At 32.4% G+C, this 20,273-nt stretch overlaps 1 protein-coding gene across 3 annotated transcripts in view; it reads right to left on the reverse strand.

Moving 5' to 3' along the window:
- ERCC6L2 (ERCC excision repair 6 like 2) overlaps positions 1-20,273 on the reverse strand; it is a 162,646-nt gene that overhangs the window by 73,806 nt on the left and 68,567 nt on the right. For all 3 annotated transcript variants that reach the window (XM_031937698.1, XM_031937697.1, XM_031937699.1), the window contains exons 12-15: positions 20,064-20,159; positions 14,590-14,689; positions 6,756-6,908; positions 3,316-3,396 (exon numbers count right to left, since the gene is read on the reverse strand). In XM_031937698.1, coding sequence (XP_031793558.1) covers positions 3,316-3,396; positions 6,756-6,908; positions 14,590-14,689; positions 20,064-20,159 — 430 coding nt within the window. The remainder of the gene's footprint in view (positions 1-3,315; positions 3,397-6,755; positions 6,909-14,589; positions 14,690-20,063; positions 20,160-20,273) is intronic.

The following is a 20,273-nucleotide window of genomic DNA, read 5'->3' on the forward strand; positions in this document are numbered from 1 at the left end:
ATTTGAATACTAGCTGTGCTACTTATCACCTGTGTGATTAATGACAAGTAACAATCTCTCTGAGTTGCTAACAACTCAAGATTTGAGGAAATGAAGCTTTAAAAATATGTTATTCCAGCCTACTCTTTTAGCTTTTCAGATGAAAGAGGACTTAAATGAAGGCATACATAATTATTTGTAGGGAAAAAGGGAAAATCTATAGCAGAGAGGCCAGTCCTTCAGGATACAGAAATCAAATCAAAGATCTCAATCTAAATAGCTGGAAATACTAACTTCTTCTTTAAAAAAAAGTTTTATTTTCAAAACATACTGATAGATAGTTTTCAACGTTCACCCTTGCAAAATCTTGTGTTCCAATTTTTTTCTATCTCCCCCCTCCCCTAGACAGCCAAGTAATCCAATATAGGTTGAATTTATGTAATTCTTCTATATGTGCTGTTGTTACTATGTACAATGTTCTCTTGGTTCTACTCACTTACTTAGTATCATTTCATGTAAGTCTTTCCAGGCCTCTCTGAAATCATCCTCCTGATCATTTCTTAGAGAACAATAATATTCTATAACATTCATACACCATAACTTATTGAGCCATTCTCCAACTAATGGATGCTCATCCACTCAGTTTCCAGTTTCTTGTCACTACAAAAAGGAATGGGACAGATTTTTTTGCACATGTAGATCTGTTTTCCTCCTTTAGGATCTCTTTGGGATACAAGCCCAGAGAGACACTTCTGAATCAAAGGGTATGCTCAATGTGATAGCCCTTTGCACATTGTTCCATATTGCTCTCCAGAATGGTTGGGTCAGTTCACAACTCCACTAACAATGTATCAGCGTCCCAGTTTTCCCATGTCTTCAACATCTGAAAGGTATATAGTGGTACCTAAGAGTTGTCTTAATTTTCATTTTGCTGATCAATAATTATTTAGAACATTTTTTCACATGACTAGAAATGGTTTTAATTTCTGCATCTGAAAATTATCTGTTAATATCCTTTGACTATTCAAAACCTCTTCTTATATGGGGGTTAAAATAGTTGGAAAAAATTTTCCACGTATGTGTTCAAGCATTAAAGATTCACAAATTCCAACAATTTCCCTGTCAAAACAATCAAAAAACAAATAATGATGGAAAATTGGTTAAAAATAAGATCTGGAGGCTCCACTTAGCCATCATTAATAAATACAATATAAAGATATTAAGAAATAATTTCTGCAACATAAATCCAAAATTGTATTATGTCATTGGTAAAGCTTACAGTCAGCAGTAAAGCATTCCTTACTGATTAATCAAACAGAAATAAAGATATTTTCTGTATCAGAATACTCTCAGGAGTTTAATATTTATGTAAATCATGGATGAAGGACATGAACAGACAATTGTCAGAAGAAGAAATTAAAGCCATTTCTAGTCATATGAAAAAATTCTTTAAATTACTATTGATTAGAGAAATGCAAATTAAGACAATTCTGAAATACCACTACATACTTCTCAGATTGGCTAAGATGACAGGAAAAAATAATGATAAATGTTGGAGGGGATGTGGGAAAACTGGGACACTAATACATTTTTGGTGGAGTTGTGAGCTGATCCAACTATTCCAAAGAGTAATTTGTAACTATGCAAAGGGCTATCAAACTATGCATACCCTTTGATGTATCAATGTCTCTACCGAGTCTTTATCCCAAAGAGATCATAAAAAAGGGAAAAGGACCCACATGTGCAAAAATGTTTGTGGCATCCCTTTTTGTAGTGGCAAGAAATTGAAAACTGAGTGGATGCCCATCAGTTGGGGAATGGATAAATAAATTATGGTAAATGGAATATTATTATTCTATAAGAAATGTTCAGGAGGATAATTTTAGAAAGGCCTAGAGAGACTTACATGAACTGATGCAAGAGAACATATGACACAGAAACAGCAAGATTATGCAGTGGTCAATTCTGAAGGCCATGGCTTTTTTAGATAAAAGGTGACTCTGGCCAATTCTAATAGACTTGTGGAGAGAGCCATCTGCATTCAGAAAATGGGCTAGAGGGACTGAATGTAGATCACAACATAGTATTTTTCATCTTTTTTTATTGCTGTTTGCTTGCTTTTTATTTTCTTTCTCATTTTTTCCCTTTTTGATCTGATTTTTCTTGTGCAGCATGATAAATATGGAAATGTTTAGAAGAATTTCACATGTTTTACTTATCTTAGATTACTTGTTTTCTAGGGGAGGGAGAGAGGCAAAGAGAGAGAGAAAGATTTGGAACACAAGGTTTTGCAAGAATGAATGCTGAAAACTACCTTTGCAGATATCTTGAAAACAAAAAGCTATTATTAAAAAAAAAAAAAAAAAAAAAAAAAAAAAAAAAAAAGAATCATGGCCAGAGAATCAGAAAGGACCTACAAGGGCCTCTAATCCAATTTCCTCATTTTAGAATTAAGGAAATGGAAGACAAGGGAGATTAAGTAACTTTTTAATAGTAATGCAGCTTCTGCATGCCTGAGATGGATTCAAATTCAGGTCCTGTGACTCTAGTGCTCTTTTCGCTATATCATGTTGTTACTGTATTACCTAATTATGCTTATATAAACATCCAAGTTGTACAAGATGAGGACAATATATAGTACCCATAGCAAATATCAAATCTATTTATAAAAATTAATTTGCTGCGATTTACAAAAATTTATTTTTTTTAGACAGCACTTGGAAGTATTAGGCCTTTTACATTCATTTAAATTTTAAGGATAAATTCAATGTTACATGAATGTCCTGGTAATAGGGCAATTTGCTAACAAAGCACTGTCATTGGATCAAAATAATTACTTTTATATGTAAGATACAAAGCAAAAGAAATGGTTTGATTCAGAGACAGTACTGATTTGATTTTATTTTTTAGAAAAGATTTATTGACTTCTGGTTTGAACTGGCTCACTAGGTTTTTGTTTGTTTGCTTAATTTTGTATCAATTTGTATTTTAATAATAAAAGGATCTTAGGCTTGGTAATGATTCAAATAAGCACAGTTCAATTTAATTTGAGAGTCATCATTTGATTCAGTCCTGCTATAAATGAATTTAGCTAAAGGATATTCTAATATTTGATGAAAATTCAAGAATAGAAAGTTAGTGTAAATAGCATACTATGGTTTTTGTGAAAATAATTCTCTGACTTTTTCTGGAATGAACCTCAACCAGTATTTTTATTTTTATTTTCTCACCAATATTAAAGATTTTTCTTGGCATGCATAAACATAAAGGAGAAAAGAAAAATCTCCAGCCATATACATTTATGTATTCTGGGGCAAAATCCCAAAGAATACTCACCATTTCTAATTTGTGTGCTGGAGGTCCTTCTTTCAACCATGTAGTGGCTGTCATGACCCCTGCTTCCACTTGGCCTTCCCTCTACAACAGCAACAAAAGAGAATGCAAATCACTTAGAGAAAGCTATGCAAACTATGCAATAAAAACAACTAGATCAACAAGAGAACTGGTTTGCTAATTCTCAGACTTAACACAGAGAAACTCAGTGAGTCTGTCTTTTAAGATTCTTCTTCAGTTTGCAAATTATATTGCAAACATATAGTAATTTTAGATAATTTTTAGTATGTAACTTTTACTTTTCTAGGCTTAGTAAAACAGCCATATTATACATCTAGTATTAACAGTGTTATGAAAATATATTAATGTAGAGCCATGAATAATTAAGTTATACATAATTTAGAAGATAAAATAATGTAATGTTTATATATAATAAAACAATTACTATCCCTACAAGAATCTTAAATAATTTTAAGCAATACTTGGGAAACTGATCAGCTAACTTGCAATCCTAATTATCACTAAAAGGTCCACAGGGCAAGTGGGCCACGCTAGGTTAAGCAGTTGGGAACTTGTGGAATAGGCAGGAGGCAGCATATGCCAGGCAATTTGAACCACTGTCATCACTACCTCCTTTCAGACTCTGATAGAGACAGCCTAGGATCCTGACCCCAAAAGCCTTGATAATAAGCAAGGCTTCCAATTCACTGCCCACAACCATCATCCTTTCAGTCTGATAACTTTTCTGCAGATACTACAGCCATATCTGTTGAAGACTCAGAAAAGAAAATTCTTATCACCTGACTCTGTCACTCTCAAATGTCAAAATCAACTGATATGATTTTTATCAATAGCAATGACATCTAAAAAAAGTGTTCCCATCTGCTTTGTCACTGCATGACTACAGGAATTTTCCATCTGACTTACAGGTAAAATCTTCTATATGAAGGTGATCAATAATATCAAACATAGCAGATGGGTAGAGAAGAATGAGGACTGAGAGAAAAACATCAGATTCGGCAATTACTAGATCATTGATAATTTTGAAGAGTGGCGCCAGTTGAATTATGAAGGTGGGAAATAGACTGCAAAGAACTAAGGAGTATGTGGAAGTATAAGAGTGGCTACCTTTGAATTTCTAGACTAAGATAATTTCTCAGAAAAAACAATTACTTGCCATCTAGGTTCCTAGTTTATCAAATCTATCTCCTTTACCTTTTTAGAGGAGCGTTAGTGGAGATAGTGAATACATAAAGCTTTTTCAAGGAATTTGGAAGGAAAAGCAAAAGTGATATAGTATAATTCCAAGGGGTTGGTTTTTTTTTTTTTTTTAATTTAGAGAATAGGAGAGATTTGATTATTTGAAGGCCATAGGGAAAGAATCAATAGATAAGGAAAAGCTGAAGATCTAAGAGAATTTGGAAGATAATTATTGATACAATCTGCTAGACAATGTTAGGGGGGCAGAGTCAAGTATATATTAGAAGGGTTGACCACTATGTCAGGGGGAAAGAAGGGGAGAGAATAGGAAATGATGTCATAAGAGTTTTAAGATGAAAAGAAGAAGAGAAGGAGGAGTTCATATTGAATGATTGCAATTTTTCAATAAAGTATGAGGCAAGGACCTCAACTGCAAGAAGTGGGGACAGGGAAGTGTCAGAGATCTCAAACAAGTTTGTAATAGTTTCTGTAGAGAATGAAACAACAAATCAATTTGAGAGAATCTTGGATAACATGATTTTATAATTCATGCATTATAAATTCTGGCTTCTGTTAGCTTCATTTAGTAATTTGAGAGCAAAAGTGGAGAAGGTAGATGGTGGGAGTAACCTAGGGTTAAAGTTTGAGAAGAGGTTAAGTACAAAGGGGCAAGTGATTCAAGAAAGCTGAGACCAGAAAGTAGTCAGAGTAGGGGTAATGGCTTTAAGAATCTAGTGAAAGTTGAAGGGATTGGCAGATTCAGAGAGGATGATGAATAAGTTTGGGAAGAATGAGGCATAGGCAGGGGTCGAATGATAAAAGATTACGGTCTAATACGGGAATGTCGGATTTTCTAATAAGAGAAGTAGAAAACATGCAAGTAATGGTAAAGAACTAATGTGTAATCATCCCTATGTATGTCTTTTGTAAACTGAAGGAGTAAGTTATAGAAGCAGAGGAATTGGGAAATTAAGGACTTTGAGAGAATATCTGAGTAAATAATGAATTACCCTGGTATATAGGTAGAAGAGGCAGATGATGAGCCAAGTGATGTGAAAAAAGGGAGAATGATTTGCAGGTCCATATAATATATATAGTTTAACTTGGGTATAAAATTTTTGTCGATTGGACCTCAGTGGAGCAAAGGCTGCTGAGAAGCAGAAGAACAATAAACATATAACATATTAAAACAAGCTTAATAATTAAAAATTATTAAATAATTATTAAAGCAAGCAAAATAATTAAAAATTATTGGCAGCCCTCAACATTCAATCTGGTCCTACATACTTTCCATATTATTTAAGGTGCATATCCCATATCTCCAATTAGACTATTATGTGTTTCATGATTCTAAAAACTTTTAAATTCGTAGTACCCAGCACAGTACTCAAAAAGAACTATTTTTACTACTGATGATGATAAATTACATAAAAGCTTTGCTACTCTCTATTTGTATGACTTTGAATAAGTCTATCTTTCTGGTCTTAGATAATTCATTTGTAAAGAAAGAATTTTAGACTGGATATTATTTAAGGATATAACCAACTAACTATAAACATTCTATGAGTCCATGAAGTACTTTGCCCTTCCCAATATCTATTACAGAATTATTAAGTCTAAGAACTCAAATTTCTTGTGTAATGAAAAATTTTAAAACTTTTTTGGAAAGATACAAAAATGTTCCATTTAAAGAACAAGAAACATCTGTATGCTGAAGATGAACATAACTGGAAGAGTCTGAAAACTGGTGTGGAATTTTTATTGGGAACAGCAAACAAAAATCTCCATGACACATGAGACAGCATCTCAGGGAGTATTTGGTAATTTTTAATCAAAACACATTTTATATTTTTGTTTATTTGTGGAGGAATTTTTTTCCCTGAAATTTCAGCAGCTGTTTCCAAAATAATACACCTCCTTTTGTCAGTGTATAAATGCCTTTGAGGGGGGAAAAGAGTCACATGTTCAGGCCTGTGTGTGGATGGGGGAAGGGGAACTTTATGAATGTGTATGAGAAAAGCTATTTAAAGGAACAAAGCATAGTTTTTCAAAAGTCTGATTGCAGTTCTCTAAAAATGTTAATTCTAAGAATCTTGTAATATATTTTGCAAAAAAACCCTGCAATTTCTTTAAGATCTAGAAAAGCATATTAACTTCTATTTCATAGTACACAAAAGGAGGGAAATTAAATTATTGTTTAAAACCTCACTGAAAATGCAAAAAACAAACAAAAAATTTCACACCTCCAAGATATCCCTTGTAAGACAGGAGCCTTGAGATCTTAGTCTGAAGAGGTTGTGGATCCCAAAAAGTTCTCCTTGATGTTCTTTTGATCCTTGAACTGCTTCAAAATACCGCTTGGCATTTTCACTCCCAACCACTACACAGTGCAGTTGCTAAAACAGAAAAAATACATGATATTTCAGAAGTGTTTGATCCAACAACATGTCAGAATTTCCTGGCATTATCAGTATATACACAGTTTTAGGTGGAGTAGACAGAAACTCCTTAGGGAGGAAACTGTGTTTAAATTTCCCTGGAAGATGTTAGCATTGTGAGGAAATAATCATTACCATTGTGGGGAAATAAACATCTGATTAGTTTTTATGAAGACCAAACAAAAAAATAGTTTTATATTTTTTATCTGTTTCTACTGATTACATGCAAGATTTCAAAATTTTTTCTCATTATTTTTTACATGAAAAGAATACATTTCTACCAATCTTTATCCTGTTAAATAATTCTAAGGAAATGCTGCAATAGGTACTACTAGAAATTGACAAAATTAGTGTATCTATCATTAGATTATAATTTTGAATTTATGATATGATGACTACAGTAGGAAATAATATTGATCACAATAATACTGGGAACTAAAAGTAATGCCCAGTTTCTCTCCTGGAAACAGCATATTTGAAACATGGGTAGATTTTTAATTTCAATATTATTATTTAGGTTTTTTTTAAGTTGTTTTAGATTCTTTGCAATCCCTTTTAGGGCTTTTTGGACAGAGACTGGAGTGATTTGCTATCTTCTTCTCCAGCTCATTTCACAGATGAGGAAATTGAGGCAAACAGGCTTAAATTACTTTCTCAGAGGTCTCAAAGCAAGTGTCTAAGGCTAGATTTGAACTCAAGAAAAATGAACCTTCCTGATTCCAGGCCCAGTGCTCCATCTACTGCAACCTAATTGCTCCTAACTTCAATACAATTTCTAAGAAACCCAAAGAAATACATATTTTTCTTCCTGTGAAAGAGGACAAATTTATTGAACATCTATAACATGCTGACTGTTGTAGAAAGTCATAGGTTCAAAGAGAGATTGGCATAATACCCAAAGTATCAAGTTACAAGGGTAAAGGAAAAAAACAAGTAACAGGGATCAAGATTTCCCCAATTATATAACACTTCCTTCTGTACCTGACTGCTCCTGCTGAGAATTAATATTTCTGGCAATAAATTCTTGAGTATCTCAGAAAGCTAAGTAGATAGAAAACATGAGGAATGAAAATAATACTTCTTGGTAATAGGCATTACAATCAATGTCATGGGAATAGAAGAATAAAGTGGAAAAGAATGGGATACCAAAGATTAGGCACCTTGTATATTTATCTACATTAAGAAAAGGAAGACTAAAAAAAAAAAAAGGAAGAAAAATAGAAAGAATAATAAGAGTAAACTCAAATAATTTGAGATTGGGCAGACCTGCTGGAAAAAGGGGTGAGCTAGAGAAGACCAAGTCAAACTAATATATGAAATGAATAATAAACCACAGAGACTAAAGGCTAACTTAAGGGTAGCAGAAAATATGCATGTGCACTTCTGCCTATGTAATGAAAAAAACAAAAACTTAACAGTTCTAACTCTAAGTGTAGATGGATTAAATTTCCCACCCAAAAATAAAGTAAAAGGAGAAAAGGATTTTTGAAAAGCCTACTATATAAAAGAATCACATTTTTTAAAACACAGTATAAACAGAATGAAAATGAAGTGGTAAAACAAATTTATTATGTTTTAGGCAACTCTAACAAAGGCAAAAATTTACATATTGCAACAATAAAAACCAATGTTAAAACAGAAAACATAAACTATGTTATACTGAAAGCAATCATAGATAATATAAAGCAACAATAAATTCACCAAATTGCATAGTGAAAAATATTTTACAAAATGGCTAAATGAACTGCAAAACAATAACGATAATAATAGTTGAGATGTTAATGTTGTTCTCTTTTAAATGTATAAGGACAAGAGAAAGATAAAAATTTAAATTAATGCAATAAATCTTCAATGTTTACATATTTAACTTTTGCAATGTCAAGCATTTACATGATTTCATCAGTGACTTTTACTTTTACACTGGGAACCACATACATTTAAGGCTATGTGCAGTAGAGAAAGAAAAGACAGGTACATTGTACACAAGTTTGTGGACTTGGTATCCTTCATTGGTCTTGTTCAGCTTATCACTGTAAAAACTTTCCCATAAATTCATGACATATTTCATTGTTTGCCTTGAAAACTTAAATTCTGTGTTATAATTATGGTTGCAAAGCACACAGTGCAAATCCTTTGGGCTCTAAACCCAAATGTGCAAAGTCAGTCATATGGCTTAGTAAGAAAAGAAAGGCATTAGATAAACTTCCAGAATGTATGCAACTGCCATCAGACTAATCGACTGGCTGGCTTGAGACAAAAAGGCTGTCTATCCCATCATCAGTTACAGCCTCAAGCTTTGCTATGCTCATCATACTTATCTTTGCTGTGCTCTCATACTCCAAGATCCCAAACGATCCTAGAAAGTTTATGAAGCAGATATCACTAATAAATAATTTCAAGTTGGTGCACCCTCTACAATCTCCAATGCCATGCACTAGCTGTGAAGGGTTAAATGTCAGAGGTGATATCAAGATTTCACCAATTTAGGCAACTTCTGACAGCAATAATTAAAGTTCCAGGAACCTTTCCCTTAGTTTTCAGAAGGCAGCAAAAGTACAGAGGCACAGACAATGCCCTCTGAATCTAAAAAATGAATTTTATTTGCTATAAAGTATTTATTGTATGATAGATTTCATATGTTGTAAAAAGTGAATATTTTCTGAAATCAATGCTTTTTTAAGTTGAGATAGCACAAAGGTCACAAAATTCTAGAGAATTACTAGAGATAAAAAATGTTTTGCATTTTATTTTTTATACTGCATTTTATGGATTTTTATGATTAGTGTGTTAGCAAGAGTACATATTTATCAGAATTAACCTTTTATTATAAAAACTATATTTAGAAAAATATATTTTCAGCAATCACTACCAAAAGACTATAGTTTTTGGTGATCACAGTATTTCCTGTATTTCCTCTACAGTTAATATATCAATATTTGTATTTTTTACTTTCATACAATTGAGTGCTTAATGTATATTTAAAAACATATTAAGAAAGTAGAAAAAAAAAGATTAAGGAACTTATAAATTTTAAAAGACATAGGAAATAAATTAGCAATGCTAAAAGAAGCATAAAATAAATCTTGAAAAATAAAGAAATAAAGAAATTTGAAAATAAAATAAAATAGACAAATAAAGTGAAAAACAATTTTTAAAAGAGAAGCAAAACAAATTATTAGCATACTTAAGAAACAGAAAAATGAAAAAATTATCAAAATAAAAAAGTTAATGAGATGAATTTTACAATAAAAGAGAAAGTAATTAGAAATTATCATATAAAATTACATGCCAGTAAAACAGTATATGTTAAAAGGAAGTGAAAAATCTAACTTTAAAAAAAGGAAAAAACCAAACTAACAAAATATGAAACAAATCTTAAAACAATCTAATCTCATAAAAATAAATGGAGTGAACTACCAAATGAATTACCAAAAGCAGAAGAAATAAACCTCATTTATCAAATGTTTAAAGAACAATTAATATGCATGGGGAAAAAAAAACAACAAAGAAAAACCATTCTATTAACCTTCTTTTATGAGGCAAAAATGTTACTGAAACCTAAACAAGAGACAAAACAAGAAAGTATAGCATAATTTCACTATGGATGCAAATAGGCTAAATATTTTTAATATTTATTTACTTATTTATATTTATAATGATAAATATAAATAAATATGAATATTTTCTTATAATATCTAGTGATAATTTATGAAATTATCACTAGATATTATAAGAAAATATTCATAGTAGTGATGCAAGGGTAATTTCAATTATGGAATTAATTGGCAAAATTAGGCATATAAGCAAAAGAAAACAAAGTCATATGATTATTTCCAAAAAAAGAAAATTACTTGAAAAACTATAGTACTTATTTATATTAGAAACTCTAGGAAGCAAGGCAGGACCCTTCTTCAATATGATTAAAAATAGATATTTAATACCAAGTATTGTTCGCAATGCAAAAACTCTAGAATGTTTTTCAATAACAATGATGTCCCTACATCTCCTCTATAATTTGATATAGATTTAGAAATATTAGATTTGGCAATAACATAAAAATACAAAATTAACAAAGATAAAAAGATCTGTAAGAAGGGAACAAAATTTTCTACAGATGACACATTGGTATATGTTAAAAACCCCAAAGAATCAACTGATTTTATTCAAAAAAGTAGCTAGATGCACAAAAACACAAAATTCAACATTTTTACAAAATACTTACAAAAACAAGGAAAAAATATAAAAAGATAAATTTCATTCAAAATAACTACAAAATACATAAAACATCTAAGAATTAATCCATCAACATCTATACAAGACATATAATACAACTACAAAACACTTTTTAAAAACAAAACAATAACAAGATTTATGTGGAAGAATAAAATATATGGAGTTCTCAAGACATATAATAAGAAAAGTAACTAAGGGAATAATATTACTAGACAAAAACTACTGGGACAAACGGAAAATAATCTGGCAGAAATTAGGTTTGATTATCTGAATCAACATCTTAAAACATAAACCAAAATGAAATCCAAATAGGTACTTAACCTAAGATATAAACAGTCGAATCATAAACAAATTAGTAGTACAAGAAAAGAAATGGCTTTCAAAACTAGGGACAGGTGAAGAGTTCATGACCAAGAAAGAGGCAGAGAAGATATCAGCAGATAAATTGGACAGTTATGATTTAAAAATTGGGGGAAAAGGGGAAGATTTTGCACAAACAAAAATCAGGTTAAAATTATAACAGACTAGAGGGGAAAAAAGTATTTGCAGCAAATTTCTAGAATATTCCAGATTTATAAGAAAAAACGATTCAAACATATAAAAATAAGAGCCACATCACAATAAATGGTCGAATAAGATAAATAGATAGTTCCTGAGTTCTTGAATAAAGAAATCCAAGTTAGACAACTATTATAGGCCAGAACTTGAAACAAAAGATTCTTACAAGGTGATAAGTCAGTGGAATTGATAAAGACAATGGTTGTTTAGCATAGTACTTAACAGTTCTCTAGTTCTGTACATGTACTTAGTACTTACTATAGTTCTACAAAATTCACACCTATGAGAAGTGAACATATAAGCTCAGACAAACTCAGTCAGAATCAGAACTGGAAAATAGAGACCTTGGTGGCGGTCCTCCTGCCTCCCCCACAGAAACCAAGACACATTCAGAAGGACCTCAAGAAAGCTGGCAAAGGTAGAGAAAACAAAGGACTGGCGGCAGGAGCTCAAGCTTTCAGAATCAAGGAGAGAGATAGGTCTCTAAGAAAGCTAACCCGGCCCCAGACTAGGAGACAAGACTTTGAAAGAGATCATAAAGTATTTGGACTTTAATCCCTGGCTGTACTCATGGTGATTACTGAACTGAAACGAAGGCTGCTCCCAGAGACCCCAAGAAAATCCAACAAGAAAACATTACATTTTGGAGAGAACACTACAGACAACCACATTAAAATGTTCCAAATCAATAATAGAGACATGAAAATTTAAATAACTTTAAGGGAGTTACCTATCAGATTGGCAACGAGGTCAAAAAAGGAAAAGGTCCTATCATTGGTGGAAAGCAATATAGAACTATGTGTAAAATATGACCAAATCATACATCTAATATTACTCTTAGGCCTATTCCCCCAAAAAACAAGGAGGAGAAGGGGACCCACATGTACAAAAATGTTTATAGCAGCTCTTTTTGTTTTGGCAAAGAGCGACAGAAATTAAGAAACTAAGCTGATATCCATCAATTGGAAAATGACTGAACAAACTATGACATACTGAATAGTATAGAAATAATAAAATAATAAGAAATAATAAAAAGAATAGTTTCAAAGAAACCTGGGAAGATGTGTATGAAGAACTGAAGAATAAAGTAACCAAAACCAGTAGAACAATTTACTAAATAACATCTTAAAGAATAACAATTTTGAAAAACTTAAGAAATTCCAATTAATCAATGATTAACCATGACTTCAGAGGAACAATGATGAGCCATGCTATCCATTTCCTGATGAAGAGGTGATGGATTCAAGAAGCAATATGAGACATATATTTTCAGAAATGGCCAACGTGAGAATATTTTGTTGACTTTGCCTATTTGTTAAAAGAGTTCTGTTTTTCCTTTCTATTTATTTTTTTAGAGAAAATAGGATTAAAATTAAGATTTCTTGCCCCCTTCTCTATAAAAAAAAAAAAGAATGAAAGAAAAGAGGGATATTGAAGCTTTAAAAACCCCAACAATATATGGCAAAGAACAGAAAGGGAGAAAACTGAAAAATTTTTTAAAGTAAAATGTCAAAGTTCTTATGTAAAATGAAAAGTAGCTGTATATTACAATATTTTCAGTTTTACATATATCCTTTTACCATTCTACTTTGAATATCAAAATGCATGCTTTATTTGGTGCTTAAGATCAGAATTTAGCATTTTTTTTAAAGTTATCACAAATGATTTTCAAAATTAAAATTACGTATTATTATTTGATGCACACACTCTAATGGATACAGCACATAAAATATAACAGAAATATGTAATATATTAACATCTATTGTTATAGTAACAAATACATAAAATTAAAATTACATAATAATGGACCAGATCCTCCAATAATAAGTTAGCCTCAGATGTATAAAAAGCTGAGGAATTTCTTAATAGAGAAAAGTAAAATTTGATGCCCTAAAGACCCTCTCTGAGAAAAACTTGAAATGATGCTCTTTTGAAAAAAAGAACAAAAGATGAAGAGTCAAGAAATCTGGTGCTAGCTCTTTTTCAGGTGACAAAAAATTGGAAAATGAGGAGACGCTCATCAATTTGGAAATGGTTGAACAAATTGTTTATATATGATTCTGATGGAATACAACATTGCTTTAAAATATGGTGGATAGGAGATTTCAGAAAAACCTGAGAAGATGAGTTAATGCAAAGTGAAATCAGCAGGCTTAGGAAAGAGCACACCATACACAGCGATAGCAATAATGTAAAGACAATGAACTGTGAAAAGCTTAGCTACTAGGATCAACAGGATGAACTACAACAATTCCACAGGACTATCCATCTCCAGAGAGAGAATTAATGAACTCTAAGTGTAGAATGAAGCATTTTTTTTAAATTTTATTTTTCTTCTAACTCTAACATTCTATAATTTTGTAATAGGAGACTGGTCAGTAAGAGATCAGTCATAGAAGCATTTGTGTTTGGTATGTCTACTTCAGAAATTGCTTGATGAAGTGTAATGTAGAGATCCTGTCCTCCAATTCAGAGCATGCACAAGTAGTTCTGGTATCTTATGATTTTCCATTCTGAGAGATTTAATTGGCTTCTGAACTGGAATTATATATGCATACAAAAGGTTTCAATAATTCAACATTATTCTTTTCTTTTCCTTTCTGAACTTCTAAAGGTGCCTCTAAAACTTGGGAATTGAGTATGGGAGACAGCCTAATCTGTTAATCTGTGTATCCATTTTGAAAGCAGTACATAGATTGGATTACAAACTTAATCAATACTTCTATGTGTAAATTTTGCATTATGGCTAAAATAAGAATAAAAATCAGTTTCCTATTCCTATTTAAATATTCTTTACTAAAAGGCAGTTTCTTCTAAATCATTAGGCAAAAGAAAACTCAAACTTTACCTGCTTATATACTTGACGTAAATACATGATCTCTTCCACAGTTCCTAAGGATATCAGTCTAAATACTTTCACATCCCGGCATTGCCCAATCCTATATGCTCTATAAAAAAACAAAAACAAAAACAAATTAACTGAAAAAGTTTTGTGATAGGAGGTAATACATAGTTCTTTGTTCATCTAAAACCTCAAAATCTTGATTATTTTTACTATGTCATCACCATTTCTAAAGGTGTCCCTGCCCTTCCATGACTCAACAGGCCATCACTTAAAACAAAGAATGAAAAAAAGAAAATAAAAAACCATTCAGAGAAATTAACAATATCATCTAAGTCCAATATTATAGGCAAGATGCTACACACAGATCCCCAACACTGCAAAGAATGAAAGAAAAGATTTGGTTTTTTCCCCTATTCTCGTCTTGAAGCCCAAATTTGGTCATTACAATTAATAAGTGATTTTTTAAAAAAATATATTTATATGCATTTGGGAGGAGGTTTTCTTTTTTTCCCCCCAAAGTATTTTCCCTCAGTTACATTTTTATAAACATTTGTTTTTAAAACTTTGAGTTTGATTCACTCCCTTCCTCCCTTCCTATCTCTCCCTCCTTTCACTGAGAGGACACATATGCAAAACATTTCCCTAATAGTCAAATTGTGAAAGAAAACATAGATCCTCTCAAAAAAACCTCAAGAAAGTAACATTTTTTTAAAAATCTATATTCAGACACAATCAGTTCTTTCTCTGAGAATGGATAGCATTTTTCACCAGAAGTCCTTCAGAGAAGTCTAAGATCTCTATATCGCTGAGAATAGCAAACCCATTCAGTGCTAATCATCCCACAACATTGCTTTTACTTTGTCCACAGTACATTTTACTTTGCATGAATTCCTGAAGGACTTTCCAGGTTTTTCTGAGAGCATTCTGCTCATCATTTCTCATAGAACAATTGTATTCCATCATAATCACATACTACAATTTATTCAGTTATTTCCCAATTGATGCAATGATTCCCTCAATTTGCAATTCTTTGACTTGAGAAAAGAGTTGCTATAAATATTTTTGTACACTTAGGGCCTTTTCTCTTTTTTAAAGAAATCTCTTTTAAATACATGGCTAGTAGGGATATTAAGGAATGGTTGAATTAGTTCACAATTCTAACAATGCATTAATGTCTAATTTTTCCCACATTCCTTTCAACATTTGTCATTTTCCTTTTCTGGTCCATTAGCCAATCTAACAGGTATGAAGTAGTACCTCAGAATTGTCTTAATTTCCGTCTCCAATCAATAGTGAGTTGAGTATCTTTTTAAATATGGCAATAAATAGCTTCATTAGTTCATCTGAAAACTGTTAATATTTTTTGATGATTTTTCAATTGGGGAATGGCTCTTATTTTTATAAATTTGACTCAGTTCCCTATACATATGAGAAATAAAGCCTTCAGCAGAGAAACTTGCTACAAAATTCATTTCACAATTACTAACTTTATTTCCCAGCTTATTCTATTATTTCTCTCTTTTTACCCGGACCCTCCTCAAAAGTGTTTTGCTTCTGACCATCCCCTCCCTCAATATGTCCTCTATTCTATCAGCCTAACCTCTCCTCATAACCTCTTTCTCTCCTACTTTCCTGCAGAGCAAGAGAGATTTCTATATTCATATTGACTATGTTATTGTCTCTTCAGGCCAATTCTGATGACAATAAGGTTCACATACTCCCCCTGCCCACTCCACTTTCCCTCTACTATAAACACTTCTTTTATGGCAGATAATTTATACCATTCCACCTCTCCCTTTCTTTTCTCCTACTATATCCCTCTCTCATCTCTTGATTTATTTTTTGAAATCATCCTTTCATATTCAACTCACACCTATGCCCTTTAACTAATTTATACTCCTTCTAACTACCCTAACAATGAGAAAATTCCTATGAGTACTTTATCATAATAAAATGTAAAAAAGATTAGCCACTTTAAGTTCCTTATTATTTTCCTTTCCTGGTTATCTCCTTATGCGTCTCCTAAGTCCTATTTTTGAAAGTCAAATATTCTATTCAGCTCTCTCTGGTATTTTCATCAAGAATGTTTGAAAGTTCTCTATTTCACTGAATGTCTACCTTTTCCTCTGAAGGATTATGCTCAATTTAGCTGGGTGGATGAGTTTTGATTGTAATCCTAGCACTATTGCTCTCTGGAAAATCATATTTCAAGTAACCAATCAATCCTTTAATGTAGAAGCTACTAAATCTTGTGCTATCAAGATTTATTTGGCAACAATATTCCTGAGAGAACTATATGAACACAATGATAAAACACTTTCCACACAAATAAAGTTAGATCCAATCAACTGGAAAAATATCAAATGTTCATGAGTAGGCCAAGCAAATATAATAAAAATGACAATACTACCTAAATTAATTTACTTATTCAGTGCCATACCAATCAAACTCCCAAGAAATTATTTTACAGATCTAGAAAAAATAATAACAAAGTTCATCTGGAAGAACAAAAGGTTAAGAATTTCAAAAGAATTAATGAATAGGAAATGCAAATGAAAGCATCCTAGCTATGTCAGACCTAAAACTATATTTACAAAGCAACAATCATCAAAACCATTTGGTACTGGCTAAGAAATAGAGTAGTCGATCAGTGGAATAGGTTAGGTTCATAGGACAAAATGGTTAATGACTATAATAATCTAGTGTTTGACAAATCCAAAGACCCCAGCTTTGGGGACAAAAACTGCTGGGAAAATTGGAAATTTAGTATGGCAGAAACTAGGCATTGACTCATACCTAACATCCTATACCAAGATAAGGTCGAAATGGATTCATGATTTAAACATTAAAGAGTGATATTATAAGCAAATTAAAGGAACAAAGGATAGTTTACCTCTCAGATCTGTGGAAAAGGAAGGAATTTGTGGTCAAAAAACTGGAGTTCATTATTAAACACAAAATAGATAATTTTGATCATATTAATTTTAAAAATTTTTGTACAAACAAAACTAATGCAGACAAGATCAGACGGGAAGCAATAAATTGGGAAATTGTTTTTACATTCAAAGATTCTGATAAAGGCCTCATTTCTAAAATATATAGAGAATTGACTCAAATTTATAAGAATTCAAGCCATTGTCCAATTGATAACTGGTCAAAGGATATGAACAGACAATTTTCAGATGAAATTGAAACCATTTCTAGTCATATGAAAAGGTGCTTTAAATCACTATTAATCAGAGGAATGCAAATTAAGATAACTGTGAGGTACCATTACACACCCCTCAGGTTGGCTAAGATGAAAGGAGAAGATAATGATGAATGTTGGAGAGGTTATGGGAAAACTGGGACACTAATATATTTTGGTGGAGTTGTGAACTGATACAGACATTTTGGAGAGCAATTTGGAATTCAATAGCTCAAAGGGCTATCAAACTGTGTACCATTTGATTGAGCAGTGTTTCTACTGGGCTTATATCCCTAAAGGAGGGAAAGGGACCCACATGTGCAAAAATGTTTGTGGCAGCCTTGGTGGTAAGAAATTGGAAATTGAGTGGATGTCCATCAGTTGAAAAATAGCCGAATAATTTATAGTATATGAATGTTATGGAATATTATTATTCTGTATGAAACGATCAGCAGGATGATTTCAAAGAGGCCTGGAGTGATGCTAAGTAAAATAAGCAGAACCAGGAGATCATTGTATATGGCAACAACAAGATTATATGATGATCAGTTCTGATAGATGTGGCTCTTTTCAACAATGAGATGATTCAGACCTGTTCCAACAATCTTGTGATGAAGAGAGCCATACTCCTCTTTAGGAAGGACTGTGGGAACTCAGTGTGAATCACAACATAGCATTTTCACTCTTTTTTGTTGTTGTTTGCTTGCATTTTATTTTCTTTCTCATTTTTTTCTCTTTTTGATTTGATTTTTCTTGTACAGCAAGATAATTGCATAAATATGATGCATACATTAGATGTGACATATTTTTACCATGTTTAACATATATTGGATTACTTGTCATCTAGGGGAGGGGATAAAGGGAAGAGGGGGAAAATTGGAACACAAGGTGTTACAAGGATTAGTGTTGAATAATATTCTTAGGAGTTTTCATTTTGAGATCTTTTTCTGAGATAGACTCAATTTCTATTATACCCTCTGATTCTAGAATATCAGAACAGTTTCCTTGATAATTTCTTGAACGATGATGCCTAGGCTTTTTTTTTTTTTTGATCATGGCTTTCAGGTAGATCATTAATTTTTAAATTATCTCTCCTGGATTTGCTTTCCACAAGAGTTGTTTTTCCAATGAAATAGTTTTTAATTTTTTCATTCTTTTGGTTTTGTTTTAGTATTTCTTGATTTCTTATAAAGTCATTAGAGTTTATTTGCTCAATTCTAGTTTTCAAGGAATTATTTTTCTCAGTGAGCTTTTGTATCTTTCTTCCCATTTGGTCACTTTTGCTTTTTTAAGGCATTTTTTTCCTCATTAGCTTTTTGTACCTTTTTTTGCATCATTATCAGTTTTCTACATTTTCCCTCCATTTTACTTGATTGTCAAAATCCCTTTTAAGCTCTTCCAGGGCCTGTGATAATTTCTTATTTTTCTGGGAGTCTCTTCTTAAAGAAATGTTGACTTCATTATCATCTTCTAAAAGTGTACTTTGAGCTTCCTTCTCATCATAGTAATTTCCAAACTTTAGGGGTTTATGTAACTATTTTCAGAAATCCCTCTAGAGACTTGATGTGAGCCATGCCTACTACCCAGATCTGAGTATGGGCAAAGCAACAGAATCCTGCCACAGTAACAGCAAAGAAGCTCCTGCAATCTCCCTCTGACCAGATGTTCAGCCCTCTTACTTCTATGCTGAGATCTCTGGAAACGATTGCTGTTGCTGCTACTCTTACTTCCACAGTCACTACTGCAGCCACTGCTGTTGATTCAGTGGCTTCCAAAGCCTGTTCCTGGTTTGCTAAGGTTCACCTCACACACTAATGTTTCTGGTTCCTTTCAAGTCATCCTTGGTGTCTGTGGGGCTGAGACATCTAAAGATCCCAGCTACTGCCTCATAGACTGTTCCTGGTTTCCTGGGGCCCAGGCTGTGCTGGCACTGCACAGATTGCCCTCCACACACCCCTTAATGCAAGAGACCCCCCTGCTGATCTTCCAGGCTGCCTTAAGCTAGAAAATTGTTCCACTCTTGTCTTTTTTGTGAGTTCTGATGTTTTAAAATTTGGAGGAGTTCTGGGGAGAACTCAGGTACTTCCCTGCCTTCAACTCTGACATCTTGGTTCTACCTCAGACCTAAATATTCTTAAACAAGATTTCCTTCTCTGCCTTTTTATCCCTTAACTCAACCAATCATAATTGAATAGGAACCTCTAAATTTCATGATCAAATACTATTTTTAAGAAATCTACATGAGAAGCAATATTTATATATCACTTCAAATGATAGCAAGAACATATACCTGTCAATGGCTTGAAGATCATTAGCTGGATTCCAAGTAGGGTCAAAGATTACAACAACATTAGCACCAATAAAATTGAGGCCAAGACCACCAGCCCTTGGAGAAAAAAAATAGATAAGATGATATTAGATAAATTAGAGGAACACAGGATAGTTTACCTCTCAGACCTGTGGAAGGGGAAGGAATTTATGACCAAAGCAGAACTAGAAA

The sequence above is a fragment of the Sarcophilus harrisii genome, chromosome 1, assembly GCF_902635505.1.
Source record: "Sarcophilus harrisii chromosome 1, mSarHar1.11, whole genome shotgun sequence".
Taxonomy (NCBI): Eukaryota; Metazoa; Chordata; class Mammalia; order Dasyuromorphia; family Dasyuridae; genus Sarcophilus; species Sarcophilus harrisii.